Raw genomic sequence first — 17,584 nt, forward strand, 5'->3', positions numbered from 1 at the left:
CGCAGAGTCTGGCCTAGTCTGAACTGGCTCACAAAGCTGAAAGCGAAGGCGAAAGCTACGCTCACATAGCACCACTGATTCGCACTTGCCGGCGAGGCCTCCCACATTTCCTTTCCGAACTCCCTCTATCTTGCCGCGGAGGTGCGAAAAGTGGTCACAGTTCTAAGAGCAAAAGGAGGTGCAGCGGGTAGGGAGCGTGGGGCAGGCAGCTGCCGTACGTTCAGACTGAGCGTCACCGGCACTGCACCGGCTCCGGCCTAACGCTACATGCGCGTACGAAAAGCGCATATGCGGGTGCAGGTGTGATTGCGAAGGTAAGTGCGGGGGACCTTGAGGCTGCAGTGTAGATCCAAGTGTTGTGCTGTTGTGGGGCGATAACGCGGCGGCTGCGTGGTTCCCTGCTGGATCGTTTCTTTTTTTTTCCTCTTTGTGCAGTCGTCCGACGTCTGGTGCGCGCTGAACGTTTTATGTTGCCGACGTCACCACTATTTTAGCGATCAGTCGGTTTTAAATTCACCATTGGTGTGCAATATAATCACAACTCACTCATACTCGCTCACAAAATTGCTTTTTTAGCTTAAGGCTAACTCGGACTCAAGCTTACGAAAATTCTACTCAGCCTGGATCACTCGCACTCACCAAAATTATACTCGGCCAGGCTCATTCAGGCAGAAAATTGCGGGTCAGTCAGAAACTGCCATCGCTTACTGCAAGCGGGCATGATACGTGTTTTCTTTCTCTTTTTTTTGTTATATTTCGAGGGATTTTTTTAGGACGCAGAAAAAATTATCACGTGACAAGTAGGAAGTCAGAAGTTGCGAAAGTAGATGTTTCCTAGAATGCTTTAGAATTTTCTCATCGAAAATACTGCGCTCAATTTAATACTAACTCAGTTGTTTCATTATTCTTGCGTATTTATGCAATTAAGTGGAATGCAAACATACTACGACTTGCTCCATACAGTAGTCAACAACATGAATGTGTGGATGTCCTTCTAGAGTACTTCGGCATATTTTTAAGCGTTGGCTAAAATTAGCTGGAACACTATGAGCCAGTGCGTATATATATGCATCCTGCGAGATACAGACAGACGCGAAACCGTGGGAGGTTAGGGAAGAAAAGCTTCCCTTTAAAGCTGAAATTGATGAGCGGCACCTCAGGTTAGAGGAAGAAATTCAAATGTCGCCTTGAGAATGACTTTGTTGATGTGCAAGCTGAGATATCGCATCACCGCTTTGCTTAGTGCCTGCTCCGAGGTCGCCGTACGTAAACATCATCTAGATAGACAAGAGGCAAGAGCCAGCAGCGGTCGTCTGTATTCTTCTCACTATCACTTTTAACAGTTTGAATTTTTAAGGAATATTCTTAATTTATTGCTGTCTTATCCTGCCACGGTTTCTCGCGCACCGGCGCGACCCTGTTCAGCAAGATGTGAGCATTTTGTCTTTTGGCTCGACATTACCTGGTAGGAGTTTTGCTTCTTTCATTATTATCTTTAACTTGATTGTTTATTCAATACAAACGAGAATAACTGTATGGTTCGTTATCACTTATATTCAAGATAACTGTATTACCTCCTCTCAACACCGCTTTTTGTTTGTCGAAGCCAGGAAGGATACATCAGGAGCCCTGTTTTATTCCTGTAATATATACTCTCGCACAATGAATAATAATAATATTTGGGGTTTTACGTGCCAAAACCACTTTCTGATTATGAGGCACGCCGTAGTGGAGGACTCCGGAAATTTTGACCACCTGGGGTTCTTTAACGTGCACCTAAATCTAAGCACACGGGTGTTTTCGCATTTCGCCCCCATCGAAATGCGGCCGCCGTGGCCGGGATTCGATCCCGCGACCTCGTGCTCAGCAGCCCAACACCATAGCCACTGAGCAACCACGGCGGGTCCTCGCACAATGAACTTGGTCACGATCGTATTCGCTTGACTATACTCATCCTAAGACAAAGAATAATCAATTCACTAGCACAAATCAGTCCCTGGCGTGAATTTTCATTTCTTGCCACACCCCACTGTTCCCCAATCTCCTAGGGCAGGTACATACCACTTAAGAACATTTTACATGTATCCAAATAATGAGCGACTTGCAGCATGTGCATCCCTAAAAACATGTGCGCAAACACAGCAAAAGTTGCTCTCAGTACAGTGTACTCTATAGTACAGCTCAAACATTATGAAATGACTATTGGTGCTTAAAACCATGAGCAATGCTTAAAGAAGTAACCGCATAAAAGCTGTGTGAGCGCATAGAGAAGTTGGTGCAACAGAGTACGGTGAACGCACTGGAAGCTCTGAAAGTACAGTTTCATATTGAGAATACATGTATTCAACATACGGGATTCGTTTTTTTCATTTTTATTTTACGTTAAGTACGTTTTGTCAGTAAATATGGCAGGAGTAGAAGGAACTCAACAAGGGCAAAATTTCCAGATGTAAGCAATTTCCCTTTCCAGCATGAGTCCATCTATTCACTAATAATATCAACAATTTTCGATTCTACATTTAGGAATAACATAAGCAGCGGGCAAGTAATTGCCATCAGCCGACTGCATTAATTTCATGGAAGTGCTGCGTTTATAGGCAACTGTAGCTAATTTGTCCAACCACTGAATTTCGTTTGATAAACACGTAAAAGCATTGACAACGTGTACCTGCGAAAGGCGCTTCATCTAGTTGCTACTAGAAGTGGAAGGTTACTTCACTTCATAGCATCCGCCAGAACCAGGCTTACATCCTCCGCTTGCCCAATATGCTGCTGCCCGCGTTGGTAAATTAGAGCTTTGCTACAGCGAAGCTCTATATGGCTAGGTTCTGATGAAAAATGGGTCCGTGGGCAAGAGCCGTGTAGATCGAGAATTTCTCCCCATACGTGGGCCGATCCCGAAGATAGTGCAATACCGGGCCGACCCGCGGCGTAGGTGAAGCAGGCTTTAAGCACCCCGCCAATGTGCAAAAATAAGTTTAATATCTTAGGTCCAAATACAACCCGTATCAAATATTAAGCTGATAAGGAGAGATACTACACTTTGACCCGTGTCGGCCATGCCTACGTTCGCACCACCCTCTCTTTGTCGGCGTTCCAAGCGCTTGCGTATATCCTTTCCTTTCCTTCCGCTCTCCCGTTGTGGTGGTCCCGTAAGCAGGCTGCCCGCCAGGACCGCGAGGCTGAAAGAAATGCGAACCGGCCGTGTGGCCCGGATCCCGCAAACTTCGAACGTTTCACCGGAGCAACGGCCAGGTTTCGGGGGGAGTTCGTGGGGAACCTATTTTGTGTGGCCTGTGTTGTGTGTGACTGCTCGTGGCTTTCGAGTGACCTCACAACCGTTACCGCACTGCGGGACGTCGACCAACGCACAATCGCCTTGGCTACGGTGAAGCAGTGTGTGCCCTCGGAGTGCGGTGAGGTGCGCTTCTGTTCTACGTGCCGGTATTCGTTAGTAAAAACCGTCGTGCCGCTTTTTACAACAATGAATGGGTATATACCCCTCGGTGGCTAATCCTTTTCCGAGGCTCAACATCATGGAGGAGCGACTAGTCACGCCATGCCTTCCATTTATGTGTATACGGCGTTTGACGCACGGTAATTGACAGTTCGCCATTAAGGGGCCCACGAACACAGCTTCGCTGGTCAGCCACCTTCACAGAGTGGAATGGGACTGGATTTTTTTTCGGAAAGCCATAGAAGCAGAAGAACCACTTAAATCAGAAAATGACAGCCTTGATAGCAGAGCTATGATAGTCGCGCTGATACCGCGATGAATTATACCATCGCTGTCTGACATGCATTATGTAACTGAACCGATAAGGTGACTTGAATCGTCACCTGTTGACGCAGAGAATGAAGCAGCAAGCAACATAATAAATCCGGCAAGAAGGAAAAAGAAAAGAAAGAAGTAAGAGTAAGGAGGAGTTAGGTATACAAGTATTCGCGTAATTTACTGCAGATATGCATTACGATCACGTATGACCGAGGTTCACATTTTGCTTTATAGGTAGTACACATTGCCTCAATCACCGCATCACCACGTCAGCTTAGGCCGCTCCACCACCACACAGCATTGACGGCAATTCCACGCACCGCCCGGCTTCCAATTAAAGGAGTGACGTAGGTACAGTCTACTTCTTCGTGCCCTCCTGCTGTTATTCCAATGTCATCGTTTTAGGTGTAGACCTCTGCCATAATCAGGCCGTCATGAACTGCTTTCATGCAAAAATTATGTTCACCTTGTGACGCGATATCCAACAAAATTCCACTTCCCTCTGTCAAGTCGGCCCTCACTTACGACACCATAACTCTTCTGCACGCAGACCTACGTATTTTTTCATCACCACTAGTAATCTTTCCCAACCGCCATGTTTCTCATCAAATTGGTGGCACTGGCCTATTTGAGTGCCCCTTACTTTCTGTCGCGGTGGATGGCTCGTCCACGAGGGGCCCTTTGACACTTTAGCGCTCTTGCTGTTCCGGATGGTTCATCAGAGAGCGACGTCCTACCTGCACCACCGTCCCGAGACGTTTTTCATCGCGCACTCAACTGCAGGACAACGGATTCCTCTTGCTCACTGAGCAGAACATTGGGCCGAACATCGACTGTCTGTCATTCGATCGATGCGCATACATCGCACTGCGACGTACAATGTACCGCGTATCATCGACAGAACGCGGCATTGTTGGCGACCAATTCGAGGACATCAGTTGTGGCATCGTTCAGTCGTCCAATAGTTATTGAGCGTTTTCAATTGTTCTGAAGGGAAAAAAAGAAATGCTTCATGCACTTATGCGCTCACTGCCGACGTCTATACCTGATACACAGACAGGATATTTGCGATGCGCCACAAACTGACGAAGCTCGTTACTGCCTGGAACCATGAGCAGTTATTTTCCTACCGCAACTTATCCAGGCATTGGACGTAGCATATGGATCCAGCTGCATTTGTTCCACCTGAAGGCTTGTGTGTACGCTTCAGCCTATGCAACATGCCACCCGCACTTTGGAGCATAATGCATCAAATTTCGAGCAGCCTGAATATGCACGGAGTACAGACCGCTTACGTAAATACATTGGAAAATATCTACAGAGGTCCCACAGACGATATTCTAATTGACATCAAGTGAAAGAAATGGAGCTGGGCAGGCCATGTAATGCGCCGGTTAGATAACTGTTGGACCGTTATAGTTACAGAATGGGTACCAAGAGAAGGGAAACGCAGTCGAGGACGGCAGAAGACTAGGTGGAGCGATGAAATTATAAACTTCACCGGTGCTAGTTGGAATCGGTTGTTCGCAGGACAGGGTTAATTGGAGATCACAGGGAGATGCCTTCGTCCTGCAGTGTACAAAAACAGGATGCTGCTGCTGCTGATGATGATGACGATGACACCAGGCTGCGTGGAGGTGAGCAAGTGGCACAATGCTTACGCATACTTAGACAACTGCCAGAGGAGTTTCTGCGTGAATTTTGTTTAGAATGCTATACGAAGTTAGGAGCTATCAACCGGGCTATCTGATTTTAAAAAACGCTATCCTTATTACGTGGGTTCGAACCAAAAACTCCGCAACGGCCATACTTGAGCCGCTGAGCACGAGGTCGCGGGATCGAATCCCGGCCACGGCGGCCGCATTTCGATGGGAGTGAAATGCGGAAACACCCGTGTACTTAGATTTAGGTGCACGTTAAAGAACCCCAGGTGGTCGAAATTTCCGGAGTCCTCCACTACGGCGTGCCTCATAATCAGAAAGTGCTTTTGGCACGTAAAACCCCATACTTTTTTTTAATGCTTGAGCTGTACTACTACTTTCAGATGCACTGCACTTATCTCGAAAAAAGGTTTTGATATAACCTAATTTTTCTACTCTAAAGTGATGCTAACGGGTCATATTAAACGTAGCATCAGAAAATATGGAATCGTTTCTTTGATGATAGAAGTTAACTTGCGAACGTACCCATAATCAAAGCAGCATGAAAAACTGCGCAGCGTGGTGTACCCCCCCCCTTCCCCCTCCTCCCCCTAAAAGGAATAACAACGCGACATATTATTTTAGTCTCGTAGTTTTCAACTAAAGGTAGCATTCGAACGCTTGAAATCCCATGCGACCATATGTATCGCTATTAGAATTTTGCCCCAAAAGCACGCATAGACTCGCTGAGCAAGAAATGCTGCAACTCTTCGTCTTCTCACACACACTCAGCGCTGGCCCTAGCTCGCGGGAATGCCATGCCAGCGGGCCAGATGTAGAAAGGCGCGCCACACACTCACGTCAATGAGGCGTAAGCCAGACAATGGTGAGGTTTATCTGAATCACTCTCACGGAAGCCAATTACATGGCCTTTGAGACTTACGACAATGCGCTTTTGTGTGTCTCGATGCTCGAGCCTCTTACCTTTCGCGCAGCCGAACCGCACGCACTGAGTGCGCGTCCTTTCAAGCCCAAATCCCCATGGCAAAGAGCTGAGGCATGGGTATCCCTGCAAGATGTTGCGCTCTCACGGTGTACGTCTTTGGAAGAGCTGTTCCCGACTAGTGTGTCTGACTCGTTGAAGAAATAAAAAGTTTACCGCGTCATCGGAACCCAAAATGTCACTTAACGGAGGAATTAGTACGATTGCCGCGGCTCAAGCGGCAACAGTTTCTGTGCAGTGCACCATGGTGAGAAACAATTTTGAGCAATGCTTCTGTAAAATTCGTTTGATCGTATGACTCGCGTTAGTAGGTCCTGCGAAGGGGTGCGTGGCACTCCAGCTGCTTCACAATGTAATTCACTAGGAGCTGCTGAGTCTGGGAGGTTTCTTGCTGGTTTATTGTCCGCCGTCGTATTGTGCGATTATGAGTCAGTTGCTCTTACTGTCGTATACAATTTTAACATTTTAACACCTTTAACTCGTTATGCTACTCGTCGTAAACCCTCCCTAGCTGTAACCCCGTTAAAACCGCATAACAACTGCTTCAAATACTCTTATTTTCCAAGAACAATAGTTGATTGGAATAAACTCCCTGATGAAGTCGTTAAACAAAATTCTTTATCCCGTTTTCAGGCGCACCTGCATTCATGACTCAACCACACATAGTTTATTTGCTCCTTTTTTCATGCATTCTGTCCTTTTGCCATGTTGAATTCAAGCGTCGGCATGATTGCTTGAACTGTATATTTGTATGAACTTACTTGTAGGTTCCCACCCTGCTAAGATCTTGTAAAAGATCGCAATATTTATAAATAAATAAATGTACCGTCCTAGTTACTGAATAAGTAATAACCGTATAAGGGGAACATAGTCTTGAAAGTAATTTAGTTGCGTACCGATGAAAAGTATTAATTTATTAACGGTCTTCTAACGCATTGATGTCAGGATTGTCATCCAATGTATAGCAGTATTTTTAATTAATATTAGGGGTTCATTGCAGTTCATTTTCCTGGAGTAAAATACACAGCAATATAGTATTTTAATATGCAATTGTTCATGCAGCAAAAAAGATAAGATGAACTTATCTGAATGATGCTTAGAGTATGACAAAACTCGAACAGACGAATTGATTGAAGGGAACGGTTCATACTAGAAAAGGACTAATAAATAGTTTGAAGAGAAAATACTATTCGTCAGATCGTACAGTTTATAACTTTTTTTAACTATTATGTTAAGGCAAATGTAGGGAATACCAAGAAATCCTGCGTTGATTGCCGTTTTGTTTTAAATCATACTACGCAACCACCTCATTATTGTGGTGCGCACAGTTTCATAAGACGTTTCTCATCTTTGCTTGCGTACGTTATCGGGAAATAAAAGAAAAGAACTCCGTTTTACGCAAGGATATATTGCAATTATAGAAGCCAGATGCTGCAGAGGCGTGCTCAGATTTTGCAGCCTGTCGGGAGCTCAGAGTTTTCATGAAACAGCGTCATTACGATTTCAGGTGTTTTACCGTACAATTCGAACAAAAAAAAATCAAATTAATCACTAATTTTAAAATGCAAAGGAGCTCTGAGGAATCTGTGTTCTTTTAAAGTTCCTAAAGTAGTAATGGAGCTTACTGCAGTGCACGGGTTTGTGTGCATGCAGATGTGGGATGCAGTGTATGCTCGTATCGCTACCATGAGTCGTTATTTTCTGCGCTCTGGATATTACATCACACAAAATTCTTGTTCCACCGGAATTGTCACGCATCCGCATAGATGGGCATGTTTTGACGGTACGAGCTTCTATATAGACGCTTCGCTACGATGTGCGCATATACTTTGCGAGATAATTCTGTGGTCATGGTTCCATATCTTATTAGGCTACCACACAATATTTTTTTAAAGAGTTTCTTTTTCCAGGGCTGGACTTGGAGGCAATGCAGTCAACGGTAGGCCGGAATTAATAATTATTGCATTACATTTGCGCAGCTGTAAGATGTGATTTTCGTCTCTTTATCCGGGATCACAGTTGAAGATCAACTTCATCGATGACTCCTTGAGTGGTAGCATCACTAAACCGGCAATCGCTTTCTACCGACTTATGGTTTTTCTTCTTTTTGTGGTTTTGTTTTGTGCTGCTAGTTCCAGGGCTGCGTGCATGTAGAAACTTTGGAAGCAGAAGCCTAGTACTCAGATATGCTGCAAAGTATTTGCACCTTTCATGAAAACAGAATGTTGTCTGGTCTCCTGATCGCACGCTCGCGATCAGGAGAACTTCTGATAAATGGAACGTATTTTCTTGGTTCCTTGATTTGCCGTTTAACGAAAGCCGACCCTTTATATATATATATATATATATATAAATTCATCGGGCTTTCTCCAAGCTGCTCCTCAAACAAGGACTCTCAACTTTTTATTTTGTCGAAGAATAGCGTGGGCTTCTCTCGCACTTCACAATTTTCACTGTTCTGATAGCGCTGCTAACTTACAGAGATTAAATGTGGCTCTTCGTAGTCCTTACTGCTCACGCCATACGTCTATTGCGTCGGGGTATACGCCTTGCAATAAGAACACTCGAATACCAACTAGCCCCATCTGCCCCCCATCCAGGTTACGAAGGCCAGCGGGAGAAAGTCAAGTGGCTCTGGAAAAGACCCCAACAAGCGGCAATGACGCGAGCAGCTATCGGGCAATGTGGATACCACGGGGCGAAGACGTGGACGTGGGGTTGGGCGACATATCTCAGCACCTTTTCGAGCGTCGCCAGACAGTGATCATAACCATAAACGTTAAGAGCACCAATTCTGTGTCAACGTTTTCGTAGAGACATGCTGCTGCCGGTCGAAAGCATCCTCCACTATCTGCTGCTCTGAGTTTCGTTCACAGCCCCTGTGGTGGGGTGGCAGCCGCCAATTAGCGGCGGAGGCTCACGGTAGTTGCTGAATTACACCCCCTGCTTCTCCCGCCCCCACCTGTGGACTGACGGCGGTGATAGCAAGTGTCCCATTCTTTCACACTCCCGACCTCGGAAGAAACACTTGCACATCAGGAGCTTAGAAACTACCTCGTCGCGCTCGGCCAGGTCCTAACTGCGGAGGTAAGCCTGTACAATTCAGACACGTAAGGGTATTCTTTCGGTTCATAGAAAAACCACAGTGCGTAATGTGGTGCACGTATCTAGCCTGTCGCTTTGGTTCTGTATATTTTCACAATCCAGCACAGAAAAAGAGCGAAAGCTCTGACGAGGCTTATCGTTATGCCATCCGAAGGTGACAAAATCGTCGAACAGACCTTTTACAAATATTTGTAAGAGATCTTTTCAGACGCATTTTTAAACAAGCGTAAATTGGTGTGCAGCATTAACACACTCGTAGCATGAGGCTGCGCTACCTTTCCGCCTTTTCACCTAAAGAAGCACGGTCTTTCACTAAGCTGTGAAGTTTGTCCCAGCGGCGTGTTAACTCTTGCACAGGAGACCTGCGGTCACCTGCCTTCATTGCCATCAGATTTCGTGCAGAGACTCACTGCATATTACGTCCAACGAGCAGGCACCCACGTGTTCTGGCGGCGACACTTACTGCTATGAACAAACGCTCTCCTACTCAGGAGAACAACCTACCTATTCATATGAAGTGGTCCTTGGGGTGCGTGCTCCTGCATACTTCAGCTTCCCTTTGATAAATTTTGTCCAGGACAAGGCTGTCATTTTTTTCTAAAACCGAAACATGAAGCTCTTGCGAAGTTCCCACCTTCCTTATAGATAGCAATGCCTTCGAAGGTTTCATGTGCGCTCATCTGACCATCTCTCTTCAATATTACATTAATTTTAAACGTATGTGAGTATTTTCTAAAAATTAAGCATATTTTGCATGAGTTTTGTGATGTTTGCTCCTTATTGCAGCGGTGCATTAAATATACGTGTATGTTTAGTTGCTTGACAGTGCTTATTTCACTTTTCTTCCTATGTCTGGCTTGTTTTGCGTGTCGGCTTAATATGGCTGATGACCTATGACGACTATGCACTTTGCCTTAGTGGCAACATTTACAGAAGACAGCTGTCTTGGCTAGGCGTGCACAGAAATTTCTTCAAGCGTGCCTGATCACTTTCAGAACGGCCCCACCAACTGCTCGACTTTAGCCTCTCCCTGAGTATATAGCTAAGGAAGACAGAAATTCACCCACCCCCGCCACAAATAAATCATTGCCAGAGCGGCAAAAAGTAACTACTAGCCGAAAGCTGTCTTCGACGAGCTATGTCTCAATTTGTTTAGTTTATAGGAGTGTAAAGAACTGATGGAGACTGCTATATGTCTTTCAACAATTCCTGGTGCTCGAGAAGGATGATACCTTACCTATGCGTATAGCTCTTGTTTGTAAAACTACAAGCCCTTCAATGTTTTCAATATTCTCCCACAGAAAAGCACTGTCGTACAGTATTGAGGAGAATGCAGTCCTTAGTGATAGATCTCCTTCAGCAGTACTTGCTCTTTGACTGTCTTGAGCCAAAAGTACAGTCCTGTGAAGAACATTCGCGAATCAAGCCTCTTTCGGATCAGTAACAATGAACCTTAGTCGATATCAGGCATATTTGTGCTGCCGGAGGCTTCATTGTTGTTTTATATTTCTGACCTTGCTGAAGAGCCACGAGGCGTTTCTTTACATCTGTTCAATTTACGTGGCCCAATAGGGCGTTCCGCTTGCAGCAGTGAAGTGTCAAAACGCTGCAAAATGTGTACTACACCCGAAGCCTGCTGAATATAGGATCTGTTACGGCACAAGATAGCTGCTTCAAAGCTGCATTTAAGATGCCTTTCAACTCAAAGTATCATCGGACGAACAGCATTGCGAATTCCTCCTAATTCGCTCTGCAAGGGAATTCCCTTCCGGCTTCTGTATGATAAGGTTCCGAGAAGCGAAACATGATGGTTCATACTACAAAGCATAGTTGCAGCCCCTCGCCTCCATTATATTATAAAATTTTCAAGGACTTCTCATTCCAGCCAAAATATCATACAGCTCGCACGCTCTCTCTTTTCACATTCGCGGCGACCAAACGCATGCACTTGTTCGAAGAAGTGAGGAACTCTTGAGTCCTCCTGACTCATCACAGGACTTATTTCGATCTACGCAAAAACAACGTTAACAACATGAGAATGGATATTGCAGTACTCCTAAAAACCCGGCCTCTCCCTTTGAAGCTTATATTCAGTTTAAACAAGGGGGCATTGATGACAATTCCTAATTTAATGAATGGTGTAGTCCTTTACGTGCATTCGAGTAAAACGCTGGGTTAGATTATGGTATGTCTCCAAAAATCATCTTTGTACTTCGGACTTTGCAACGGTGCGGTAAAACTCTCGGCGAATGTTTTCCCACACTGTTCCACGTTTTTCGCTAAAACGAAGGTCGTCGCATTTGTTTTCGGAACATACACTTTTCGATTCCTCACCTCCACATCTTATGTCTTTTAACCAAAGCAGATGTTTCACGGCGTTTAATAACAAAGCTGAATCAACCGCAGCGGTGGCGTAGCGGCTATGGTGTTGGGTGCTAAGCACGAGGTCGCGGGATCTAATCCAGGCCACGGCGGCCGGATTTCAATGGAGGCTAAATGCAAAAACGCCCGTATCCTATACGTTGGGTGCACGTTAAAGATCCCCAGGTGGTCAAAATTAATACGGCATCCCCCACTACGGCGTGCCTCATAATCAAATCCTGGTTTTGGCATGTAAAACCGCAGAATTCAATTCAAAGCTGAATTGCTGCATGTCCCTAGTTCGTCGAGTCATTATGCCGTTGGGCTGCGAAAGCTCTAATATGTAAATCAACGCCAAGTTGTTTGTTAGCACTACAAAAGGATTGCCTTCCTGGTAAGAGATAGAGAAAGAACTAAGGAAAGGCAGGGAGGTTAACCAGACTGGGTCCAGTTTGCTACCCTACACGTGAACTGGGGGACGGGGGAATCAAAGACAGAGAGAGAAGACATAACTCTATATCGGACTTTTACGTGCACAAAGCTAGCTGCAGCATGTTTGTAGTCGGGCCCTCAAGTCTGTTGCCTTCAGGTATAGAAGAAGCGCTCGAATGGCTTTCTGGACTAATGAGCTGTGAGGCCAGGCTCCCAAGACCTTTGCTTCTGTAAATGACCTATCGTCCAGTCCATTCAAGGCACACTGGAGAGTCTGACATTGGTTATAGAAGGGAGAACAGTGTTACAGAAGATCACAGATTGTATATACCTTCCTGGTAACTTTTGCGATGCCTCAAGGCCATCACCACCACCACTGCTTATTTCTCTGTTGTCAGATAATCCTGCCGTGTCTAGCTATACGCATACGTAAAGCATATCCTTCTCGAACACCAGGAATTGTAGAAAGCGGAAGTAACCTGTGACCTCTTCTTTTTTTTCCCGGGGGGTTCGGTAACATCTCGGTAATAAGGGACAGCGCGTCCTCTATATAAAGAAATCTCGGGTTTTACGTAACTGAAAGACGATCTGATTATGAATCATGCCATAGTAGGGTACTTCGGTTTAATTTTGACTGCCTGGGTTTTTTTAAAATATAAGTGCACGAGTGTTCACTTTATATCTGCCTACACCTAAATCTAAGTACACGAGTATTCTTGCGTTTCAACGCCATCTAAATACGGCCACTGTGGCGGCTTGCTGTATATTAAATGCATTGGTGCGAAACTCAAATGGAACTTTCGATACAGACAAGTTCGCCGGACGACGTCAGCGTCTAGACGACGCAGGTAGACACGGTGTAGTGATCATCTCATTCTTAAGGCTTCGTAAATGGCACACCCTCTTGAGCCAACATAGTACGGCGTTTCGTCTTCCTTGCATAGTCCCTTACTATGCACAGAAATGGGCCGCCAGTCTCAAAAACACTCAAATAAAGGCTTTATCACCGACTTCGAACGATTTTATCAACCGTTTTTCTTTTTTTCTTTGAGGACTGAAGGGCCACTTCGTTTGAGCTATCAATTCCCTCATCAAAGACTCTTCCAGGGAATACTACCTGCTTACAAAAAGGAAACGAAACTGACTTTGCTTAATGATAACTTAAGTCTGGTGTCGCTTTGTCTCTGGAGTTATTAATCGAAATTCCCATCATGATTCTGCTTTCCCCTGTGGGAAACAATGACGTCATCCACGGCGCTATTGGAAAATTTTCCATTAGATTTGCTCAATATTTCGCTCAACTTCTTTTCATACCGTGATCCACTGTTTTTTTTTTCAGCCAAATGGTAAGATATTTATCCTGCTCAGTCATTTATGATGAACTGTGGATAATTGCGTGAAAGATGCATAATTTCAGTCCTAGGTCCTGCAGATTTCATTAAAAGTAAGAGATGGCAGTAGGCTGATCCTGTGTACATTTTCTTATAGCCACAGATAATTACAGATCAATTATTTTGATTTATTATAAAGCAAGCCATGTTCTATCGCTTTTACTAATGACCTTTTTGCAGCTTTGGATCGTTCCTCCGTCGTCGATTCTATATTCATTGATTTCACCATACCATAGCATTCTCATGTGTTTTAATCGTAAGATTTTAGAAGCAGCCACCTCATGTTTTCAGTAGAGCCGTGAGGAGGAGACAGTGAACCATTTGCGACACATATACTTTGTTGCTTTAAATTGGCAAACAGCGGATAAACTAACAGAAGCAGGAAAATCTACCGAAGAGACAATGCAGACAACAGGACGGCAACACGAAGAAGCCCGACACATCTGGGTCAGTTCTTACCGCGTTTCGAGAACCTCGAACACCTCACGGTTGAGTGGTTCTTACTCTCGCTAATGTCCACGTTTTGTTTGAATCTGTCTGCAAGAGATCGCGTTTTCTTGTAAACGACCGGCGCAGCAACACCCTACATTCACAATTTTGTAACCAAAAGCAAGCAAGCAAAAAAAAAAGGAAAAGGAAGCATAAAGAGAAATACTAAAGCGACTGAAAGTCAATTTTTTCTTTCAAAGCTCCTCCTTTTGATTCCTTTGGGTCGTATTCTCCTTTCAGGTTCACAGCAGGCCGCCACTGTCGGCACGCCATAATGGATCCAGAGAGGGGATCCAACGCCGGGGCCCAGGAGGATCCGTCTCCCAACCACGATGGAAGTGCCCGGAACGAGAGTCACGCTCACCACAACGGCCAGCCGACGACCAGAGTCCCTGAGGAGGTTCCCGATGACGGCACCGAGCTGTCCGAGAAAGAGCCGCTGTTTGCCCACAAGGTGAGGGGAAATGAAGGATACAACCGGTACTGGGGGCAGCGCATCATAACGCCTTAGGGTCATCTTTCTCGACACGAGATGTCACACACCCGTTCGATCTCTTCCTCCACCCCTTCCGACAGGCATGCACGCGCTTACTGTCCGTGCCCTCCTTAACCTCGATCGTATGGGCAACATCACGTACTCCATACCTTGAATATATGGATTTTCGTTTCTTTCTCTTTCTTTCTTAATTTTTGTTTCGCAAGCGTAGTTCGATCAGGCATTTTTCGTTACCTAAGGCTTCGACATTTTCGACACATGGAGAGGGCAGATAAAACATTCTTAGAACGATACTATGCGCAGAGCATTGCCTCGATCTTACCTTGCAACGTACAGATGCAAACAATCGCTCGTATAACATTTCGTCTTTACTTATGGCAGGAGGATGACATGTATTACCGTTAGGCACTAACAGAATTCAATTATTGGAGAACATCCCAGGTTACTAGATCTTATTGTCGTCTGTAAATATTTACGGCTTTAATCTCAGTCAAATAATTCACGCAGTCACATACCTTAGAATTATATATCAAGATTCATTACAGATCAGGATTCAGTTCCACAACGAGGCGATTCGCTGCAACTTTCAGGCACTTTTGCCACCACTTTAGGAGGGCTGGTTCAAATGGAGAAGCTTAAGTGAACAGAAGCCGCTTATCTTCAAGTGGTCGTTCTGCATCTCTGCGGGGGGTTGAACATAGTCTGCGTTCTTTCTCCTTTGCTCACAGAGTGCAGCGAAGTAGCTAATAGAGAGTATTTCGTCCAATCCTGCCGGTTCTTCAGCGTTCAGGGCAAGGCGGTGTTTCACAACTTGCGAAGAACTTTGAGAACGGAGGTATTTCGTTGCGCATTTGTACAATGACTATTATTCACCAAACCACCGCTGACAGTGCAAACGCAACTGTTCAGTTTTTGCTTCCAATTGCAGCCAGAAACACAATTCTTGTACACGTGGTGACAATACGTCTTAGCGTCCTGTAAAAACATGTTCGGGCAGAGCCTCCTCTGGCCCAGACTACCAGGCTTACTGATCCCAAAGAGCACCCTCCCTCCCCCGCACCCCTAATCAGCTCCACCAGATTCAGTAACAAAACAAAACGCCATAAAGAGCACACCGTGTAGGAATTCCTAAGGGAACTGCACGAATCTTGGCACCTTTCTTGATTTGTTTGCTCTCAGTATACCAAACAAAGCTTCAAAATGGCATGCAAGTCGTGTGCACAAGAACGCTGGAAACATTGCAACGGCATGCAAACAGAATTCAGCAACCGTTCGTAAACAATCAGTATCACTACAAAGAGCACGCATTCTTTTTGTTCCCGCATATGTGGGTGGTTGATGCATATTAGCTATTGTTATTAACACTTTTATAACGCATGCCACATCCGGCATGTTAAACCAGGGCAAATAATTTTGTCATATTATTATCTGAGCTGCTATATAAGCTACCATAAAAAATGAGCTATCCTTGTACTTACCATCCAGGGGAACTCCTCGACGACTGTTTCTATAGATTATGCAAAATCCACTACCCAGTTCTTTGTCAATTTAATGCTTCGACATGTTTGTGTTAGTATAACACAATGTTCTGTTTCATGCATGTGTCGGACAGGAATTGCCAACTGGAGAAGACGTTTTCGACTTCAGCAAAGCACCAATGGAAACCCAGCGTCCTGGGAACGGGGAAACCCACCTCACCTTCGAGAAAGAGCCGGTAGGTTCAACCGATTTTCCAAACATTAGACCCCATATAACAGAATGGTGCTACACTCGGAACTACACTTCTGGATGGATGGATGGATGGATGGATGGATGGATGGATGGATGGATGGATGGATGGATGGATGGATGGATGGATGGATGGATGGATGGATGGATGGATGGATGGACGGATGGACGGACGAACGGATGGATGGAAGGATGGATGGAGGGATGGATGGATGGATGGATGGATGGATGGATGGATGGATAGATGGATGGATGGATGGATGGATGGATGCTATGAGTGTCCCCTTTCGAACGGGGTGGTGGGTTGCGTCACCATGCTCTTGCTATTATACTGCCTAGTGCCCTAGCTATGCTAAAAAAGAAAAAGAAGGAAAGGAAATAAAAACGAGTGATGAATTCTCATAACCGAACTTTCTGAGCCCCTATTCCAAACAATGTTTTCGCACGCCTATCTGACTATGTGCTCTGCTGGAGGTCAGCGAACAATCATCTCTGTAAAAGAAAGAATGAAAGTAGGGGCAGAAACTGGTGCTCCTGGAAAAAATGAATCGATATCAAAATAAAAAATGAAATAAGGGGAGATGAGAAGGTTGGAATAGTACTGACAACCTAATAACAAAAAGGAAGCGAAAAAAAGAAAGAAAGAAAGAACTAAGCAACCCAATGAAAAATAACTAACTAGCGAGACATAGAGGGAAAGACAGAGAGGTTAGCCAGTTCTCAGACCGGCTGCCTACCCTGTGTTGCACCTATGTTAAAAAGGGAGCTGATAGATGGAGTAGCGTACGTGGTATAAAGGTCATAAACAGGGTAAGTTCCCTCAGAAAGGCTGGCCAAGATTTGGAGGGGAGGACCTAACTTCGTCAAAGACGGCCTCGTCGTCCTCGGTTAGTTTAAACGGGTTAGTGGAGCGACGTCTGAGGAAAGCGTTCCCGGGGGTACCAAGGGTTACCTATCGCCGTAGCAGAAACTTAAAGACATGTTATTGCACGCAAAATCAGCCAACATCATTCCCCCGTAATAAACGTATGTTCTCCCCCCGATACAATAACTGCAGGCACCTTGAACGTGACCTTAAAATTAAAGGCACTGCAAACCTAGTATCCAATGTCCAGTGCCATGCCGGATCATGAGCCCAGTTTCGCTCCCTGCATGCTGGGGCGC

The 17,584-nt window shown here is 45.2% G+C and overlaps 1 protein-coding gene and 1 pseudogene across 2 annotated transcripts in view; one reads left to right on the forward strand and one right to left on the reverse strand.

The window, feature by feature from the left end:
* Positions 1-2,881: 2,881 nt before the first annotated feature.
* Positions 2,882-3,061, reverse strand: LOC142568340 (U2 spliceosomal RNA; annotated as a pseudogene).
* A 6,285-nt stretch (positions 3,062-9,346) lies between these two features.
* Positions 9,347-17,584, forward strand: part of LOC142588605 (solute carrier family 23 member 1-like) — a 139,361-nt gene continuing 131,123 nt past the window's right edge. Inside the window, exons 1-3 of one of the 2 annotated variants that reach the window (XM_075700446.1) lie at positions 9,347-9,505; positions 14,437-14,650; positions 16,305-16,406. In XM_075700446.1, coding sequence (XP_075556561.1) covers positions 14,529-14,650; positions 16,305-16,406 — 224 coding nt within the window. In that variant the 5' untranslated portion in view covers positions 9,347-9,505; positions 14,437-14,528. The remainder of the gene's footprint in view (positions 9,506-14,436; positions 14,651-16,304; positions 16,407-17,584) is intronic. The other variant, XM_075700440.1, reaches the window with a different exon arrangement.

Source organism: Dermacentor variabilis, chromosome 1 (assembly GCF_050947875.1).
Source record: "Dermacentor variabilis isolate Ectoservices chromosome 1, ASM5094787v1, whole genome shotgun sequence".
Classification (NCBI taxonomy): Eukaryota; Metazoa; Arthropoda; class Arachnida; order Ixodida; family Ixodidae; genus Dermacentor; species Dermacentor variabilis.